Raw genomic sequence first — 20935 nt, forward strand, 5'->3', positions numbered from 1 at the left:
TAATTACTAACACCTATATAAAAATTCATATAATTACTAACCCCTATATAAAAATTCATATAATTACTAACACCTATATAAAAATTCATATAATTACTAACACCTATATAAAAATTCATATAATTACTAACACCTATATAAAAATCCATATAATTACTAACACCTATATAAAAATTCATATAATTACTAACACCTATATAAAAATCCATATAATTACTAACACCTACATAAAAATTCATATAATTACTAACACCTACATAAAAATTCATATAATTACTAACACCTACATAAAAATTCATATAATTACTAACACCTACATAAAAATTCATATAATTACTAACACCTACATAAAAATTCATATAATTACTAACACCTATAAAAAAAATATCCTTTTCTGATAAATTTTAAGGTGATATTTAATGATTTATTTACACAGTTCGGTTGTAAAAAGATTCAAGTCAAAATTTCTGAAAAAATTATTTCTAATAAAAACCACATTTTTGCAAGTTTCTTTTTTTTTTAAGATTATAATCTTTAGAAGTTTTAACTCTTTTAAAAGAATCTGTTTTTCTGTCAGAAAAAAAAAAGTTGTTTTTTTTTTTTACACAATGTAATTGTTATAAATATAAACTTACAGCTGTGTTCTTCCTCTTCTGCATCAACTTCGATCCAGTTGACTTCCGGTTTCTCAGTATAACATGTCTTTTTTATACAATACACCATATGGTTAGCTGGAGAGGGGAAAAAAAATACATGACAACAATTTAAGTTTTTTTTATTTTATTCAAATACACAATTTAACATAAAATAATCTGGTGGGATTTCAATTTAATAAATTTCTAGTTAAAAGACAAAACCATTTCTAAAAAAAAAAAAAAAAAAAAAAAATGGTCAGTTAACATTAAAAACTACTTATCTAAGAAAAAATTATCTTGTAAGATTTTAAAAGTTAGCCCTAAATAGCATTTAAAGCTAACATATCAAACTGATCTCAACTAGCTAATGTTCATTTGTTATTGTTGTGCCATGTTATTCACACTATAAGAATGTGCTTATACTACAGTTTATTTTTTAAGGCATACTTTTATGGATAGAAATACTATATATTTAATCTTCTCTCCCTTGTATTAATTCCGCACTTCAACCTCTTCTCTCTCACTCTCGCTTTCCTTTATCCCTCCTCTTCCCCTCCCTCACCAATTTTTTTGCTTCCTCCAGACACTGTCTCCATTTTCTCCTCCCTCTCGACTACATTTCTTTCTCTCATCTCTTTCCCACAGCTCCTTCCCCTCTCCCATCCCTCTCATTTGTTACTCCCTATTTTTCTCCCGCCTCTCTTCATCACCTTTCTCCCTCCTCGTCTCCTCATTTCTCCACTCTCCTTTCCCTCTTCCCTTCCTCTTTCACAACTCTTTTTCTTTTCTCCCCTCTTTCTCCCTCCTATCTCATTTATTTTTATTTCTCTCTACCCTCTCCCTCTTTTCTTCCTTCATCCACTTTCTCTCTTGCCTATATCCTCTATCATTCCCTCCTCTCTTAATTTATAATATATATCACCGAGCAACTGGTAATAAACATTTTTCAGTTATTGCTGAACTATCAAAATCAACTGGGTGAATAATTTATATTTTTAATAGAATAGAAAAAGTTTTTTCTTACAATTAATATTTCATTTCCTGCATAAGGAGGAAAATATAATCATTTATTGGGTGTGTTTTTTACTAGTATTTTGTTTAATTTTCGATGTTTTTTTAGCAATTATCAAGAGTCCTTCAGCAATGCATATAGCAGCCATGCATTTTTTTGTTCGGATACTGCTTAAAAAAAAAAAAAAAAAAAAAAAAAAAGTCGTTAAACACATTCTTATGAAAGCCTCAAGTGTGACCTTCAGTAATACACTGGCCTCATTGCTGACGTCAGGTTTCACATCATATCAACAAAGACAGCAATTCTGATCCAATTCTATGTTAAAACACAAACTTATGCAGATAGGTAGAAGAGTACCTTATCTTACTTTTAGGAGCATTTATTTGTTGCATATTTTTTTTTGTTACCCGTTTTTTATTCTGTAATTACATTTAAACAAATTATTTTGGTTATAGTCAGCTAATATACTTCCTAACATTCGACATAACACTACCAGAAACAATGACAAGACAAATCAGTTCAAGTGATTTATTGAAACAAAATATAAGAAAAAGACATTGAAAAACATACACTAAAAAGTAATAAAATTAACAATTATTTTTTATTTACATTTTTAATAAATTAATAAAATTACTTTTTATTTTATGTGAAATTTTCTAAGAAATACATTTCTGAAATTATAAAAATGTATTTTCAATTTTAAAATTAAAATTATTTTATTTGAATTTAACTAATGTTTATGAAAGTAATATGTAAAATTTAAATCAAAATAAAATTTCAAAACATAAAAAAAAAAACCGTATCCAATACATAATATTCCCAAAATAGTTTTAAGATTTTTACGTGTTTTCAATAATTCTTTAAAGAAAAAATAATTTCAATAATTCTTAATCAAAATAAGACCTAATAACATTTCAATGATTATTAAAAAAAAAAAGAATGATTGGGGGGGAAAAAAAAAAAAAAAGAGTAGGGGGAGATATAGGTGTGAGAAAAAAGAAAAAAAAAATGATTTGCCTTGTCACTGCTTCTGGTAACAGCTATGCTGGAAGTTAAGTGAGCTGACTATAACTAAAAATTTAATTTGCCATCAATATCTACTATATTCTAAGCAAAGTAGCCACCCTCTTTAGCCATTTGTTAATATTACAAACCTTACATTCTTTGGGTAAAAGAAAAATGGCTATTTTGCCAAAAACCTATATTTATAACGACTTAAAATGATTCTATTTTATAATTCCATAGCAAATGTATTTCATTTAAAATAATTTATGTTGGTAATAGTAATTTTTTAGCTTTGACCATCATCATCATAACCATCATCATATTCAGTTTAATGTCCATTTTACATGCTGACATGTGTTGGACAGCTTTCAGAAATTGTCTTCCAAACTAACTTTTCTCTTGCTATGTCATTATTCAAACTACGATGCCTCCGTTCAGTCTCAAGAGACAATGGCTACCCCCTGTAAGAGTAGCTGCATGTGTAATTGTCAGGCAAGGGTTGCACAATCGCCAACCACACTTCTCTTGAATTGGCACTGCTTGAGTCCAGTGGCAAGAAATGCTAGACGACTGGAAACAATGCAGAGATAAGCAGAGAGCACATACATCACCTAGAATTCTCAAATGGTCACTCATTTTATACTGACCAAGCTCAAAATTGCTTAACTTCGGTGATCTAACTGGAACCGGTGTGTCAACGAGAATCATGCCATTTATTCAAACTACATAACCGGAAATGTAACAGATTTTTTTTCAAAGTCATTTTCTTAGAGTAAAGTAATGGAGATCAGTGCTTTTATTGAGGGACTATCTCTTGGTGATTGCCTACCAAGACTAAAGAGCACTTCCCTTACTAATAATATTTTATTTACAATCCAAGCATTAGTCTTCAGTGTATTCAGGGTTCATCAATTTGGTCATGGATAGAATCAAGCAGGACACAATCCGTGAGACCCAGATACCCCAATAATGTATGTATAGCTTTTAGATAGAACATTTATATATACTCGCTGTTTGATTAATAACGATAGTAGTTTAGCCAAAATAACTACAATTAAACTCATTATAGAACTGGGAACTGGCACGGATTTCCAAAAAGTTCCAAAAGGAGAGAGAAATTTATCGACAGTGTAAAAGGCAAAGTAGAAGATGAAAAGGGGTGTTAGAGGAAAGGGGGAAGGGACTAGAACACTTTTTCGTGAGTTGCCCGGTCATAAGATATATTTAAATATATTTTAATTTATACAGATTTCATTATTATTATAGAGTCAATGCACTTTGAAAAAATTTTTTAAAAATGGAGACAGATAGGCACACAGACAGTGAGTTTTATAAATAAATATGTATATATGTATGCACACACACGCAGTGGAACGATAAAATTGTCACCCTAAAAAAAAAAAAAAAAAAAAAAAAGACATGATTCCATTTCCATTTGATGAAAACCATCTACTAGTTGGCCCGTTGTGTAAAAATCCCATGAGCGATAGGAGCCTTCTATCATGTCTGAAAGTGACACCAAGATTGGAGATGCGCCACTGTACAACTCATGCTCTCTACCAATCCAAATTATGACAACATGGCCATTGCCAGCACACTCAAAATGCATTGTGTAACAAGGACGTGCCCAGGGTGATAAAAAAGTTTCCAGTCACGGTTATGGTATTCGGTGCAGTTTCAAGTGAGAGCCACATCATGCCACCGCACATCTTCGAAGATGGAGAGTCAACACCAAAGTATACCTAGATGTGCTGAAAAGTGTGGTGATCCTCTGATGCAATCAAGTGGTTGCTGGCAGACCCTGGGTGTGGCAGCAGGACTCGGCGCCAGCCGACAAGTCCAAAGAGACTCAGGCTTGACTTCGGAAAGAGTGGGACTTTGTAGCCTTCTCTCACTGTCCCCCCTCCTCCCACAACCTGAACTTGTTGGACTACTTCGTTTGGTCATACATCAAGAACACCACCAACATGACCTCCACAACACTAAAGCCAACTTGATTGCAGCCATCCACCAAGTAGTCGCAGCTGCATTGAATATATGACAACTCTACTACATAATCGAGTTACTTGAATTGATTTTTTTCAATAAAGGTTTTAAAAGAAAGCTGTAGTGCTGTTGTTTTTTTTTAGGGCGACAAATTTATCATCCTACTCTGTATATATTATATATATATATATATATATATATATATATTATACTAAAGCTGAATGAACATTTTTCAGTTCTGACCATCATATTCGATTTAACGTCTGTCTTACATAGTATGTGTTACACGGCTTTTAAAAATCGACTTCCAAACTAATCTATCTCTGCCCAGGTCTTTATTTAAACTCCCTAACCTGAAATGCAACAGGTTTTTTTTGGATGTAATTTTCTTAATTGAAACAGGATTTTTTTTTTTATAGGCCAGTTGTTCTTTCTAATGCTGACCGCACGCATGGGGGGCGGGGAACAGTGCTTTTATCGAGACACCATCTATAGGTGATTGCCTACTGAAATTTTAACATCAAAAAATGGAATTCATATTTGGATGCTTCGGACTACTGTTTTTCTCTTGAGTATCATTTTAATTTTTAATCATTTCATATGCGTGTCACGTTGGTACTGTGGTAACATCAACTTTGAATGCTAGTTTCGATTTCGATTCTAGCTGATGGTACCCAAATTCTTTTTTTTTTACTTTTGAAATCACGACTACAATAATAAATACAAAATCTGGATGAATTAAAATATATTTAAACATATTTTACAACAGGGCAAAGCCCCTCCTCCACCCGCTAGTTATTTATTATACTAAAGCTGAATAAACATTTTTCAGTTCTGACCATTCTATTCGATTTAACGTCTGTCTTACATGGCCTGTGTTGGACAGCTTTTAAAAATTGACTTCCAAACCATTCTATCTCTGGCCAGGTCTTTATTTAAACTCCCTAACCTGAAACGCACCAGGTTTTCTTTAGAAGTAATTTCCTTAATTGAAACAGGATTTTTTTTTTATAGGTCAGTCGTCCTTTTGACATCAACTCAGTAGGGGAATATGGAACAGGGTTTATATCAAGACACCATCTTTAGGTGATTGCCAACTGAAATCTCCAAATAAAATTGGAATAACATTTTTTATTGAAAATATACAAGGAGTTGTCTCCCTTACAACTAAAATTTTATTTCTTTTTCTGTATATATTTGAAAAAATGTACACACAGAAATTAAAAACTAAAATGAATTAGAGTTTCTATTTATTATTTCATAGAATAAACGTCAAATCTGAATCGTTAATTTATTCAAGAGGAAAATAAAATTCACGTCTTACCTATTTTGTTTCCAAGCTGACTTCCATATCCGCACAGGCAGTACATAGGTTCGTTCATTGGTTTCTCCGTGGGAATGTTAATACAGACGTCTGTCAACCTTCCTGAGTGGAAGCCCATCATGTGAGTTGCGTAGGCGGTGCTACAGCTGGTTGCGAATCGACACATCGAACATTCAATATATTTCCTGAGATGAAAAACAAAATTTCAAGTTGAAAAAACAAAAGTTCCCCATAACGTGTTTCTCACAATATCTGCTGTGCAATCAGAAAAGATATAAAAATAAACAAGCTCCTAATCAGATAAAAGATATTTAGAGAAAATATATTTCTCAGCCAATGAGAAGGGCTAAAATTATTTCCACAACAAGCATAAAAAATTTTATGCTATAAAAGCCAAGTATGTCCATATCTGGGCAGGAGCTGCTAAAAAAAGCCTATCCTGCCTTGACAGAGTACAAAATAGACTTTGTGGCTTAGTGGAGGATGCCCTTTTCTCTACCCTGCAACCTCTCTCCCACAGAAGAGACGTTGCGAGCCTATCCTTGTTTTATAATTATTTCCATGGGAGTTGCTCGTCTGAACTCCAATCTCTGGTCCTCCCTCGCCAATCTTTCACGAAAAACACCCGTCTAGCTGAATCCACTGTGAAAAATTTCCCCCACTCTTTATCTGTGCCTAAATCAAAACGAGGATTCCATGAACAAAGCTTCTTTTTTAGAACTGCATGCCTGTGGAACTCTGTTCCATCCGCCTGCTTCCCACCTGACTACAACTTGGATGTCTGAGTGGCTTCCAGGCCTTGATAAGTGGTGACCACCGTGTAAAAAAAAAAAAAAAAATTAAAAAAAAAAATTCAATTTCAGAAAAATATGAACCAACCATGCTTCAGTTGCAATGTAGGTAAAAGATGGTAGAAATTTATACAAAAAATACAGAGGGCGAGCACCTGTCAAAATGCATTTTTAACTGCTGTGTCATTGATGGAGAAAATACCTTCTCCATTTGAATAGAAATCTGCAGTAAAACAGTATTTACTAATGTCTATGCAGACATCTTTTTGGAGCAAGAGTAAAAATTAGGCCTTGATGAGATTGTAAACCAAAATTAGATAAAGGATGGCACTCAAGAGAAAAGAAAAGTTAATCAAGAAGATTAACCTTTTCTCCCTTTCCGCTTTCATAGAAACTAGCCTGGGCGCCCGGCGTTGCCAAGATGTTTTGGAGGTGTAAAAAAAAAAAAAAAAAAAAAAAAAAAAAAAATGGCAGTAAGCAAGCAGGCTCGAACCTGTAACGCGGAGGCGGAAAAAAAGTGAAAGAAAATCTGACATCTTATCCCTACTCCATGATGCGACCGGAAGTGTAAAGTGTTCAAATTTAACGTAGTCAATCATAAAGATGACTTTCAGAAATGTCATTATTTTAAACCTCCCATGAAGGTCGTTTTTAATGTGGGGGTAACCCCCCCCCCCAAAAAAAAAGGGGGCACTGGCAGTATCCAAATAAATAGTAATTGTCCCAGTATGAAGGGTTACCCCTACATTAACCAAGGATCAATTACAACACAGATACTACCCGGCTCGAGAGCCAGGCATTTGCGTTCAAATAGTTTTGCTTTATTTATATGAAAAAGACAAACAAACAGCCGACACAATGGGACAGTGGGAATTTTTTTAAAACTCAATCAAAAAAAAAAAAAAAAAAAAAAAAAAAAAAAAATATATACCCATTTGCGAATCTGAAATATTACGATCTAGGAAGTATGCAAAAACTTCTCCCAGAATCCAACTGACGTGAGAACCCCCAGCCAAAAAACGCTAGCACCCATTTTGCTTTTTATATATTAGACTAGCGGCATTGCCTGGGTGTTTGTAGGTGTGTGTTTGGGGAGAAAAAAGAAAAAGAAGTAACAGTAAGCAGGCAGCCTCGAACCCGCGATGCAAAGGTGGAAATTAAAGTGAAAGAAAAGCTGAGAGTTTACCGCTACACCATGACGCCAACGGAAGCGTAAAGCGTTTAAATTTAGCAAATGAAAAAGAAACAAATGAGTTCACACAGGTGCAGAAATGGACGTCTGGCTGTAGACCAGTCAAGCTTTTCACTTTCTGCCATATTTAGGAACTCTGGCAGTGTCCAAATGAACAGCAATTGTCCGATATGAAGGGTTTCCCCCCTCACATTGATCAAAGCTGGCCGGGATTGGAACGGTTTGATTTGCTTCGATCAGTTTCACTTTATAAGAAAAAGACAAACAAACATCAGAAACCAGGGATTTTTTTTTAAAAGTCGATCAAAATAAAGATAGAGATGAGGTCAGTTTTTGAATCGGACATATTATAATCTAAACTTTTCCAAAATAGTAACCAATGCGAGAACCTCACCAAAAACACTCTCAGCCCTTTTGCCTTTGACTAGTCTTGTTGCCCGGCATTGCCCGGGTGTTTGGAGGTGTGTGTTGAGCAAAGAAGAAAAAATAAAAAGTGGTAGTCAGTAGGCAGGCTCGAACCCGTACCACGAAGGAGGAAAGTAACGTGAAAAAAAAAAAAAAAAAAAAGTGACGTCTTTGCTGTTGTGCCTATCTCCAAACAGATGTGACATAGGTTTAAATTAAGGCTAGACAATCGAAAAGAGGGGATGACTTTGAAAATATCGGTAAAAAAAGTGACCCCTCCTTAGAGAAAAGTGCCCAGTTGAGAGTGAAGGAATTAATGTTTTCGGCCAATTTTCAATATTTGTCATCCCAAATATCGAGCTTCAAAACGATACCGATCTTGTGAAAATCTGTTGCCTCTGTCGAAAGTTTTAGGCAGACACACAAACATACATACATTTAAAAAGATTTTTGTCCTTTATATTATAGACTAGCAGGGGTACCCAGCGTTGCCAGAGTGTAAAAAAAAAAAAAAGTGTAAGTAGTCAAGCAGGCTTGAACCCTTGACACGAAGACGAAAAAGAAAGCGAAAGAAAACGTGACATCTTACCGCTACACTATGAGGCCAGTGTTCAAATTTAACAATGTCAATCAAAAAGTTGACTTCCTAAGTGAATGAGCTCACGCAGGTGCAAAAATGAAGGTTGGCTGAAGGTCAGTTCAGCTTTCCGCTGTTTCATTTATTTGTTTCCCGACAATGTTGGGGAAAACCAGCTGCCCACAAAAAAAGGACTGTCCAAATGAATAGCAATTGTCTGATATGAGGGGTTTCCCCCACATTGATCAAAGCTAATTGTTTTCTGGATGTCCCAGCATGAAAGGCTGGGAAGCTGCCTTCGCTTTTGATTAGTTTCACTTTTATACGAAAAACATGAACAATCACGCGAGAGGATGGAATAGCGTGAATTTTATAACAGTCGATCAAAATAAATCTAGAGATGACGTCCCTTCGCAAATCGTAAATATTATAATCTAAGGAGTATATAAAAAGTTCTAAAACATAGTAAACCCCCCACCCCCCCCCACCCCCCCCCACCGAGAACCCCTGCGAAAAAAGCCTTTGCTGGACATACAGAAACGCGTGCACCGCTTTTGCCTTTTCTATATATAGAAGATGGTTTCTGCATCATTTGAGCAGCCACTTGTTAAAATTTTTCCAAATGTTGGATGTCACACATCAGATATGCTGCAGAAGACTAGACACCGTACTCTAACAGTGGTCATAAAGGAGTAGAAATATTTCTGGAATGAATTTGCAGCAGGGGTAAAGAGTAATAGGGTGCTCCTTGCTTTGTTTGCAAAGATGAAAATATTTAAAAAAAAAAAAAAAAAAAAAAAAAATTTTTAATTTAAAAAAAAAAAAAATATAAAAAAATAAAATCCTGAAAATATGGTTCTTTGTTATTGTAGCGAAATCAGACAACCAAAAAATTGAGTTTTTATTAAAAAAATAAGGTCGATAGCCATTAGTCGCATGCTCTCGTGTAATGAATAAATGTGTGAATGTAGGATTGACATGAAATTCTTAAAGATAAACTAAAATGACCGAAAAATGGGCTGAAATGACTTAAATAAATAAAAAGTAAATGACTTAGAATGACTTTAATGAACTTAAGAATGACTTGAATGCTTAAAAAATAACTGGAATCCTTCAAAAACAACTTGAATGATGTGGAGAATGACTTGAATGGCTTTGAGACTGACTGGTTGTAAATGGGTGATCATTTTACATTAAATTAATACAGAAAAATGATCCCCAACTTTATATCACAAAGTTACAAACATAAGTACAGCATGAAGTGGAGTAAGATACTACACTTTGATCTTGGCCAAAAGGCCAAGAAAAGGGTATTTATTTGCTCCCCCACCGAGCAAATTAGGCACAAGGCCGATTTTTAATGTGAGGAGTGAAGGGGAAATGGGGACCAACTCCCCGGGGAGTAGGGGAGCTGGATAGTGACAATTGGTATGAAAGGTTGCCCCTACATTGACCAAGGTCTTATATGTGGGGTTGTCCCCACATATGGTCTTTGCTTGCAGTATCTGCTGGAACAGACACCACGCTTTGATCTTGGCCAAAAGGCCAAGAAAAGCTTAAAAAGCTAAGAACAGCATCTATTAACAACAGACCTTTGATCTTAACCAAAAAGGCCAAGCACAAAACAAAAGTGTTACGGACAGACCGACAGACTGACCGACCGACGTAGTCACTTGCACGTTATTAAAAAAGAAAAAAACCTATAACTACTTACTGTTTTTACATATTTCAACAATAAGAAATGTTATCTGCCTAACTGTCATGTTACAGTTAAATATTACTGCATTACAAAAAACGTGTATTTTTTACAAATAGATGCTTGCATGACATCCACCATTAATGTAACAAAACCGTCAGAGTTACTTCCCCTGACTTGTGCTATGAATTTATATACACATTGTAAATTTTTTCAAAAACTCTTTTCATTAATAATTAATTTCCTATCTTATGGTTTTCCGTAATTTTTGAAATTCTCATTACCGTGACATGACAATTTAGTAAATACTTTTGGTTTCACTTGAAATTTAATCTTTTAATTTTGGAATTTCGCTACAATAACGAAGAAAAAACAAAAGTGAAATTTTATTGGGAGAGAGGGGTGATCAAAAAAGTTTACTAGTGAAGGTTGGGAAAAACTTCATTAGGAAACATAAGAAAAAGTTTACTAGAAAGAGAGAGGGGCTTTACTAAGAGGGTTGGGAAAAATTTAAGGGGGAGCTATTAAGGGTATATAAAAAAAAACTCCACCAGGAAGCTCGGGGAAAAGGGTTAGGGTTAGAAAACTGGAGTTCAAATGACATGAATTTCGATTGAAAGTGCATTTGTTTTTTAAACTATTTTTTTTTTTTTTACGAAATCAGTTTTACATAAACTAAAATGAATATCATTTATAATATGATCTGTGTTTTTTAATCTTCGAGATGAGGATTGATAATTTGTTTCATTTGTTTTAATCGAAAGTGTTTTCACACAATGTTTTAGTCAATGTAAATTCTGACCTTCAAGTGTATCGTCACGACTTTTTTTGGTGAATAGTGAAAAACAAGTGAAGCATGTATGGTCTCCTATGAGTGCACAGTGAACAAGGCATAAAAAAAGAGTTCAGCATTTTCCCCCCACTCATCACCACCTCCATTTAGCTCCAAAAGTTCCCAAGGCGTTAACATATGTAAATTTGAGTTCAGCACCATGCAAAACTGCTAAATAGACCCACAGAAAAATTTGGACAAATATGATAAAATAGTCCCAAAAATAGAGTTTTTTTATTAGCCCTAAAAGAGCCCCTAAAAGAGCCAAGAGTTATCGCAAAGTATAGACAAACAAAATTATATAGAAATCAGTTAGTTACAACTTTTCGGAAAGTTTTATAAAAATCCAAAGCATCAATTTCTTTAATAAGCTCAAAAGTGTCAACTTTAGCCATTTTAACCCGAAAGGCACCCCTGGGGGGTTGGGGGGGGAGGCAACCGGAGTTTTCCAGGAAAATCCATTCTATAACTTTTTTACTCATATCATGTTTAATGTTTGTGCAAAAATTTCAAAAAATTCCGAAGCGTAGTTATTGAGAAAAGTGCAGACAGATGGACGGACAAGGGTGAATTTACAGGTCCACCTTACTTTTGTCGGGATACCAAAATTTTTTTTTTTTTTTTTTTTTTTTTTTTCAAACAAACCATAGTGGTTAGAATTCAAAATTTAGAAGCATCATATCAAATTGGTATGGACTCGAAATTAATACGAAAATTTAAATGCTCTTTTCATTTCATAAAACACAGCAGATATTTTGAATTCTAATGGAAGCCAGCCTCCTAATGACAAAATTGTTCCATCATTAACAGATTAGAAATTTTTATGGAAAAGTGCAAGCTAATCTTCAATTAGCAATTAGGTCAGGCTAATGATTGCCTCAAAGGTAAACTATTTAAAAACTATTTTTATCAAAAACACAAACGATGTCAACACAAATAACCAACGATGTGAAAAAAAAGTTAAAAATTAGATAAATTTCCCAACCTGTGGGACTCTGGACCCTTGTGTTTGTAATAGAATTAACATAATTTTAATTACAAAAAAAAAAAAAAAAAAAAAAAAAAAAAAAAAAAAAAAAAAAAAGAAAAGAACTTATTCTCTCCACTAGAAATGGGTTCAAAAACAGATTCAGAATCATGTACAACAGGGAACACATATTCATACTTAACACCCTTTCATAATGCATAAGCTACCCACCTTCTGTTGAATCCTATGGATTGAAATCTATAACATCTAATTTGAACCTTAAGCTGATGCTTAAAGAATAAAGATCAGATCCTGACAAGAAAAAGATTTAACCTCATGCAATCGCTTCAGACATGTTCACATCCATGTTGCTACAACCATGATCGTAAGTTACTTCGATTCCAACCTGAAGTTGGAGAACGAGATCCCAAGATCCATTTTGAAATTTACTGAATTCAGCAAACTAAAAAGTTAACGTTTTATGTAAAAAAAAAAAAAAAAAAAAAAAAAAAATCACCTGAAATGTCCTTCTGTGCTCATTAATGTTTTGCATTCTATACAATTGAGGGATTCCATAGACTGTGGCAATTTCATGCCATGATAATCCATTACTTTGGTCAGGGCAGGTGCATTCAGGGATTTCACAACTTTTTCCTTGCTTGGTGCAACACCCGGTTCTGGTATTCTGATCATCACCCGATCTGACGATGCATCCGTTGAATTCATACCTTCAAAACAAAATTAAAACATTAGTTTGACATGTTGTGAATGACTTAGAAATCAACTTCCAAACTAACCTATCTCTGGCCAGGTCTTTATTTAAACTACATAACCATCATCATGTTAATATCCATTTTACATGTTGGCGTGTGTTACAGTTTTAGCGAATTGACTTCCAAACTAACCTATCTCTGGACAAGTCTTTATTTATCCCTCTTTCTCTCAAGTCAATCATTATCACTTCCTCCTATGTTTTTCTTTGCTTTCCACCACCAACTGTCCATGCTACCTCAACTGTTCTACATCTACTACCCCAAAAACTTGTGTCCATTCTTTTATCAGCATATTTGCTCTAACGATCATTTTACATGATTGCAAATGTTGGATGGTTTTTAGAAATTGATTTCCAAACTAACCTATCTCTATTCCGATTTTTATTCATCGCTCTTTTCTAGTTCATTCTTTCCATTTCCTCCCATATTTGCTTTGGCCTTTCCCCATGAACTTAACCCATCGCTACCTTAACTGCTGCTACATCTACTGACCTAAGAACTTTCATTCATTCTCTCAATGTAACCAAACACTGAAATCGAAAATCTTTCATTCTACACATATTTATATTGGTCAGATTTCATCTTCCTCTGAGGTCATCAGATCTAAACCTGTACCATTGCATTAGTCTCATATCATTTCTGTTCATGCAACACATGTCCTCAACCCTCACTGGCCAGGTTTTATTTTCATACAACATCACACTGCATACACATGTCTAATACCACTGTCATTCAAGGGAATTACATAACACAACAGAGTTGTTTTGTACATTGAATAACATTCAATCACCTGTGCATCCCTAGTTTGTGCCAAGAGAGAGAGAGAGAGAGCAACAGAGAGCGAGAGAGAGAGAGAGAGAGACATCCGCAGACACATTAGTTTAAAACTAGTCTAATTTTGTGTATAGCGAACACACACACACACAATTTGCAAAAGGGAATAAGTAAGCAATTATTGCCCTTTTTGACCAAGTTTGATTTACACACACAAACAGACTCTGTAATGAAAGAACTACTGCCTACTGATACAGCCTTACAGAGGCAAGCTAAACTTTGAAAAATCATGAATGAACCAGAGAATCCATGAATCACTTGTAACCATATTAAGCAAAATGTTGATTTCAGTTCACACATGATTGCAAAGATCAACAAACATACATGTCCACAACTCACACACTGTCTTATACATTTTCTACAAAAAAGTAGTCTGCATTAAAAATGTATAATTTTTACTTGGTTTACATAAATTTTATGGTTGTACGTAAATAAACTCGGCATCTATTTTGATAATTCTTTCGTCAAACACATAATGTTACCGCAACAGAGCAAGAGAAAAAGCGCAAAAGAGAGCGAGCAAGAGGGAGCAAAAGAGAGAGGGAGAGAGACAACTTACCTACGAGTCCTAATTGGTGGGTCTGATGATCTTTCCTTCTGTGGTTTTTTACTTCTATTGAATTGAAGAACGTCAACTTGCAAATGGGGCACTTGCGGGAGTTCGTCTTTGATTGATGCTTCAACAGATGATGGTAATACATCTGAGTCTGCCCCCAACCATTCGCTACAAATTTCACACGGAACACCTTCAGACAATACAGGCAGAGAATGAACTGCGAACTGTCATGTTTCTGGAGGAAACAAAAATGGAGAAACAGAGTTATTTTCATTTAAAAGAAAATGAACTGCGAACTGTCATGTTTCTGGAGGAAACAAAAAATGGAGAAACAGAGTTATTTTCATTTAAAAACAATCTGAAACAATAAAACAATTGATTCAACTAAATATTTCTGATGCAACGATTCCAATATAATTACTGATTCCGATTTTTGTTTAATCTCTAAACATTTGGCTATGGAGTTGTATTTTTGAGAGAGCTGGGAGGGGAGGGTTAGATTACAGTAAATACTCATGTAACCACGTAAATGTTCGGAAAGTAAAAAGTACACTTTTGGAGGTGGGGGTAATTTTAGTTTGACCGGTAGTTCCAAAATAAATATTTAGCAATTTATTATTAGTATCAGTAAATGTCAATTAAGTTCTACAATAGGAAAAAATAAACCAAAGAATTGTTTTGGCATTGAGAAAATAGCCACAAAATTTGGGTCAGGGGGGAGGGGATTAGAAAATGGACACAATTTGGGGCACAGAGGGGTATCAGAAAATAGGCACAAAATTTTTTTCCGGGAGGGGGGGAATAGGCACAAAATTTGGGTCATGGGGGGGATTAGAAAATGGACACAATTCGGGGCACAGGGGCGGGGGTTATCAGAAAATAGGCACAAAATTTAGGGCAGGTGGAGAGCATCACAAAATAGGCACAAAATTTTGGAGCATGGGGGTCATCACAAAATCTTTCGGCAGGGGTGCATCATAAAATAGTGACAAAATTTGGGGGTAAATGGTCATCAAAAGATAGGCACAAAATTTGAAAGGGGTCATCACAAAATAGGCTCAAAATATATGATATACATTTTTTGTATTTATTAAAAAATTTTATAGAAGGTCAGAAAATCATTGGTAGCATCGATCTCAAATCTGATACAAGGGGACAAGATAATGGTCTGAAAATATTGTATTCTGTTTAGCCTTTGTTTATATCTGTTTCTTAGCAGAAGCGGTAAAAAAATAAACAGAAGCTGAAAAGAATCTGATATTTTTTTCAACCATAAACTGGTTCACTCATATCAGATTTGAAACCAACGTTACCAATGGCATTTTTTTTTTAACCTTCTGTAAAATTTCAATTTTCTTCTTCATAATTGAGCACTTTGCAGTGTTTCTTTCTTACAAAAACCATATGATATTATATATATGTGTGTGTGTGTGTGTGTGTGTATATATATATATATGTATATATATATATGAATATAATCTCTTCCCTATTAATCCCAAGCTATATCGAGGCTGACAATGATGAACTTTTGTCTACTCGACACAATCACATGCTTGATCCAGGTGAAAGCTGGCGTCTGTCCATATCATTTTAGTCACTTTCTGATGACTTCTAATGCATGCAAAGGCAAGTTTCGCAACAATGTCGTTGGTATTCTTCAGCACATATTCAAACCATCTGAACCACCATTCCCTTATTTTGCCCTCAATTGTTGCGATGTCATAGCACTTTCAGATATCTTCATTGCAGATGTGGTCAAATAATGTAATTCCAGCAATTTGTCTTCCATAAAAGCAAATCTTTGCTCTGTCGTTATTGTTTATAAGCACTCAGAGCTGTATAAAGTGATGGGTCTCACAATAAACCTGTAGATCTTGGACTTTAGATGGTTGATGATCTTGTGGTCAGAGAGGATGTCGGTGATGGAGCGCCACTTGAGCCACGTCACATTGATACAGGCAGTAATGGTGTTGAGGATGTTGCGGTCATTGCTGAGTGTCGAACCAAGATATCTGAAGGTGTGCATTTTTGAAATCTTATATCAACTTGGATGGCACCTTGTTCATTTTGGTCAAATATTCCGTCTCTCTAAGATTCAGTCACAGACCAAACTGTGCCAGATTGTCATAGGATTGGAGTTGTTGGTGCAGATCAGATTTGCTCTTTGAGGTAAACAGAAAATCATTTGCATACAGGAGTATCCAGGGCACAGGCCAATACAGGTTCTTAGTGATGCTAGCCATGACAAGTGTTGGTGTACTCCAAACGTCATGGGGAAATACTTGGACATATCGGCATTAATTCACACCAGACTCTTCGAGGAGGCAAAGTGGAGCCTGACCCAGCTAACCAACTCCTTGGAGACACCTTTGTGTCACAGTACATACTAGATTGTGTGGCAGTTGAAAACCTTTCCTAAGTTGAGGAAGACAATATGAAGTTGAAGCTTAGATCACAGTTCAGGACCTATCAGGTTGGCGACTCTTTTGAACCCTGTCCAGCAGTGAGAGACTAGTAGTGGGTGCACCAGCCAAAATGTGACAATACTACATGGGCAAATGGTATTTACATACAAAACAAGTTGCCTGTTGAAAATCATATTTACATTGCTTGACCCACTTATACTTGGCCAACCAAGCACGATTATGTTATCTTCCCCGTTGTAGATTGGTCTACACTGTGTTCGTTTTACTTTTGAATTTTGAATTTCTGATATTGTGGATACAAGAGTTACATCCCTTTAGCATAAAACTACCCGATGTCATTATATGGAAAACATCAGATATTAATTGGCTGGGAAGTCGGCCAATAGAACCTGTGGGCAGTTCTAGGAAAGAAGCCATGTTCATAGAAAAAAAAAACAAAAAAACTGCCAGCCACACAAAAGAGACCCATGGTTGGGATTGCCACAGTTTGATCAAGATATCGCCAGGACCAGTTGTTGTGCCTGGCCACACCACTTGCAACACACCAAAGAGACTTCAATAACTGATTTGGTGCACACCAACCTGGAATGGATTCTGGTTCATCAGTTATTTACATAGATCGTTGCAGCATGTCTTTTTTTTTTTTTTTTTTTTTAACAAGGAAATCACTACTTATCAAGACCTGAAGGTCACTCAAGGATAAGGGTTAATGAATGTAAGGTGGTAATGTAATAATTAATTGAAAAATTTCACTTAATTTAATCAAGCAGTTTTTTTTTTTCCCAATTTTTTATTACAGTAAGCTGAAAATAGCCAGGTTTGAATTTTTAGACCACGAGGAAGGGAAGGGGGCATCACGGAGGAGATAACTGTCTAAAGTGCCAACACCTCCTTCTCCATGTAAAATAGCTTCCTTCCTCGTGGTCTAAAATCGAAACAGGGCTACTTTTTCCTTGGTGTCATAAATTGTTTTTTCCGATGAAATAAATAAGAAAAAAATAAAATAAAAAATAAACAACTGCTTCAATCAAATTAAGTGAAATCCCCCCCCCCCGGAAACTTTATTCCATAACAGGTACATACAATATAACTTTTTTTTTTTTTTTTTTCAATATTTTCATTTTTTTTTACTGTCTTGATTAAACTGTACAAGTACTTTTAAGAAAGGAATGTAATCCTGTATTTGTCAACATAGTTACTTGCTTTTGTTCGGGAAAAAAAAAAAGGGGGTTGAGGAACGAGAGTAGAAGAGAATGGCTTACTTTCTTGAAGTGATCCACTGCATCACTGTACATGGACGATCGGAAGTTACACATTTGGCAAAGGTATGGCATCTCACATGCAGTATGCACCTGTCGCATGTGGTTCGTTAGCGCTTGCCGGCTATCATGGTCTTTTTCACAAATGCGACACAAAAGCACATTGGCGTTGTTCATGTGCACCTGGCAGGTAGAACAAAAAGGTTTCAGGTCATTAGACAAAGCTTCACAAACAGGATCAAGTGACGATTACATTTATAAAACACTAGCAGATGTACCTGCTGTTACCTGCTATTAAATGTAACATTAAATTCCTTTAAAAAAAAAAAAAAGGAAAAAGAAAAAAGGAAAAAAAAAAAAGGAAAAAAAAAAAAGGAAAAAAAAAAGGAAAGAAACTGAGATATGCTAGTATTGATTTTTCTGAACAGTTCATTTCTTGTAATTTAAAAAAAAAAAAAAAAAAAATACTCAAGCTGAGATTGAAACCAGTGAGTCAAGTACAATAACAATTAGGCCAGCTTGACATGATCTTTAAAAACTGTTTTCAAACCTACTTATTCTTAACATGAGTAATCTGTCATGTGAACAATTCACGCAAGCACATTCATGAAACAGTTGACAAACAGATAAAAATCCGACAACTCCCACATACCAATTTTTCAATTTTTACCCCTTGTAGCTCTTTTTTCCAGATGATAACTAATTCAAGTTTACCACATGTCTGAATACCCTATATATCAAATTTCAAATTTTTAGATCAAAAATCCATGGAGTATATAGGTTAAGAATTGTCCTCTCACTCACTCTCTCACACACACACACACACATTTTTATAGATATATAGATTAATCAATCAAAGATTGTATACCTCTGTCTGGGCAAAAGTTTATATTATCTCCTTCCTGTTGAATTTAGTATTACTGAAGTTATGAAAACGTTTATAACTCAAAAGCAGTAATGTGTGGCAAAGCGTCTGAAAAAGAAAAAGTCTTGCAAATTCATATGACTTAAAATCTTCGCACTACTGTTCTCATCTTGAGTGTCATTTTCACAATGTTTCGGTCGATGTAACTTCCAACTTTCTTCAGGTGTATCTTGTCCAACTTTGAAACGTTTCTGCCAAACTGGCACTCAAACTTTTCTTTTTTATCCGAGTGCGATAGTCTTATAAATATTAAAGAAATATTTCTAGGACTTCAATTTTACAGTATTATATAAGCTGTAATCTGGAGGCATTTCAAAATTTCAGTTAATTTATGTTAGTGGCCTGGCAAGGCCACAGGAGAGACAGACAAAGCAGCAAAACTAATTCTGGCCTGACAGGACACTATATATACAAATATAGGCAAATTTGGATATATTTTATTGGTTTGTAAATATATGTTCTTTTTTAGCGATTGTCATAAAATAATATTATAATCTTCCAAAAACCTGCAAATTTTCATGTAGTTTTGTCTCATAGAACCAAAGATATGAGCATTTCAATATTCAATTTGGCTACCAGTATATATATATATATATATATATATATATACACACAATCTTTTTTTAGCAATTTTATAAATTTCAAATCTCACCAAGTATTGATCCGAATTAAACAAATGAAGACTCGTTGGAAAGCTAATGACCTCAATTGTGTAGTGAGCTATGTGACATTTGCCCTTAAGCTTGCACATTAAAGGGATCATCCATCATTCACAGCCTATTTTTGGCACTTTTTTACAGCCACAAAATCTTTCAATCATAGTTATTGGTTTTCCTAGTTTTGCATATGAATTACAAAATATCTGATATTTCCCCAAAACCTCTGACCTTGACGGAGGAGAGACTAAAACTTGCAACTATGGTTTCAAATGATCTGAAATAACAGCAAGGGGAGACTGGATACCAAATATTTCTCATATGTTATATCTCCCCTCTAATATGAGAAATATTCGGAATCAAGTCTCCCCTTGCTGTTATTTCAAATCATTTGAAACCATAGCAAGTTTTAGTCTCCCCTACATCAAGGCCAGAAGTTTGGGGGAAAATATATACAGACAATTAGCGAGTCTGTACAATGAAAAGAGCCAAAGTTATGTTAACAGCATGTTCATTTTTTCCATGACCTTGACATAGATACCCCAAAATGAACTGTTTCTAAATTAGACCATGACTGACATTTTCACTAAGTTTGATGATAATTGATCAAGTGATGTAGACCCAAAGATAGTGACAAATTAATAAACTTAACCAAAGACATAACCAATTTAGCAAAGGTAAAACACATTTTTGGGGAGCTGATGATTACAAAGAATTTGATATAAATATTCAAGTGATATAATTGTACTGTCAAACCAATGGAGACTTAGTTGACTGGGCTTGAATCTCCCAGTCACCATTATTTTCACCTTGTATACAATGAGTGTATAAACATGAAACACTAGTCTGTCTGGTCATAAAATACACTTAAATATGATATTTTATTTTCTACAAATTTCGTATATATTATTATATAGTTAGGATTTCAAAAGTAAAAAATATTTGGGGTGGCATCAGGTAGAACTGAAACCTAAAAGCAAAACTGTAGCATTCAAAGCTGGTGATGTTACCACTGTACCAACGTGACACGCATATGAACTGATTAAAAATAAACTAAGATGAATGTACAAAGTATATAACAATC

At 34.6% G+C, this 20935-nt stretch overlaps 1 protein-coding gene across 10 annotated transcripts in view; it reads right to left on the reverse strand.

The window, feature by feature from the left end:
- LOC145261045 (uncharacterized) overlaps positions 1–20935 on the reverse strand; it is a 221798-nt gene that overhangs the window by 97849 nt on the left and 103014 nt on the right. For all 10 annotated transcript variants that reach the window (XM_080119202.1, XM_080119200.1, XM_080119197.1 and 7 more), the window contains exons 10-14: positions 18274–18453; positions 14589–14820; positions 12940–13150; positions 5963–6147; positions 636–731 (exon numbers count right to left, since the gene is read on the reverse strand). In XM_080119202.1, the coding sequence (XP_079975328.1) occupies positions 636–731; positions 5963–6147; positions 12940–13150; positions 14589–14820; positions 18274–18453 (904 nt within the window). The remainder of the gene's footprint in view (positions 1–635; positions 732–5962; positions 6148–12939; positions 13151–14588; positions 14821–18273; positions 18454–20935) is intronic.

This window comes from Euprymna scolopes, chromosome 37, assembly GCF_053919585.1.
Source record: "Euprymna scolopes isolate OS-2025 chromosome 37, ASM5391958v1, whole genome shotgun sequence".
In the NCBI taxonomy this organism is placed as follows: domain Eukaryota; kingdom Metazoa; phylum Mollusca; class Cephalopoda; order Sepiida; family Sepiolidae; genus Euprymna; species Euprymna scolopes.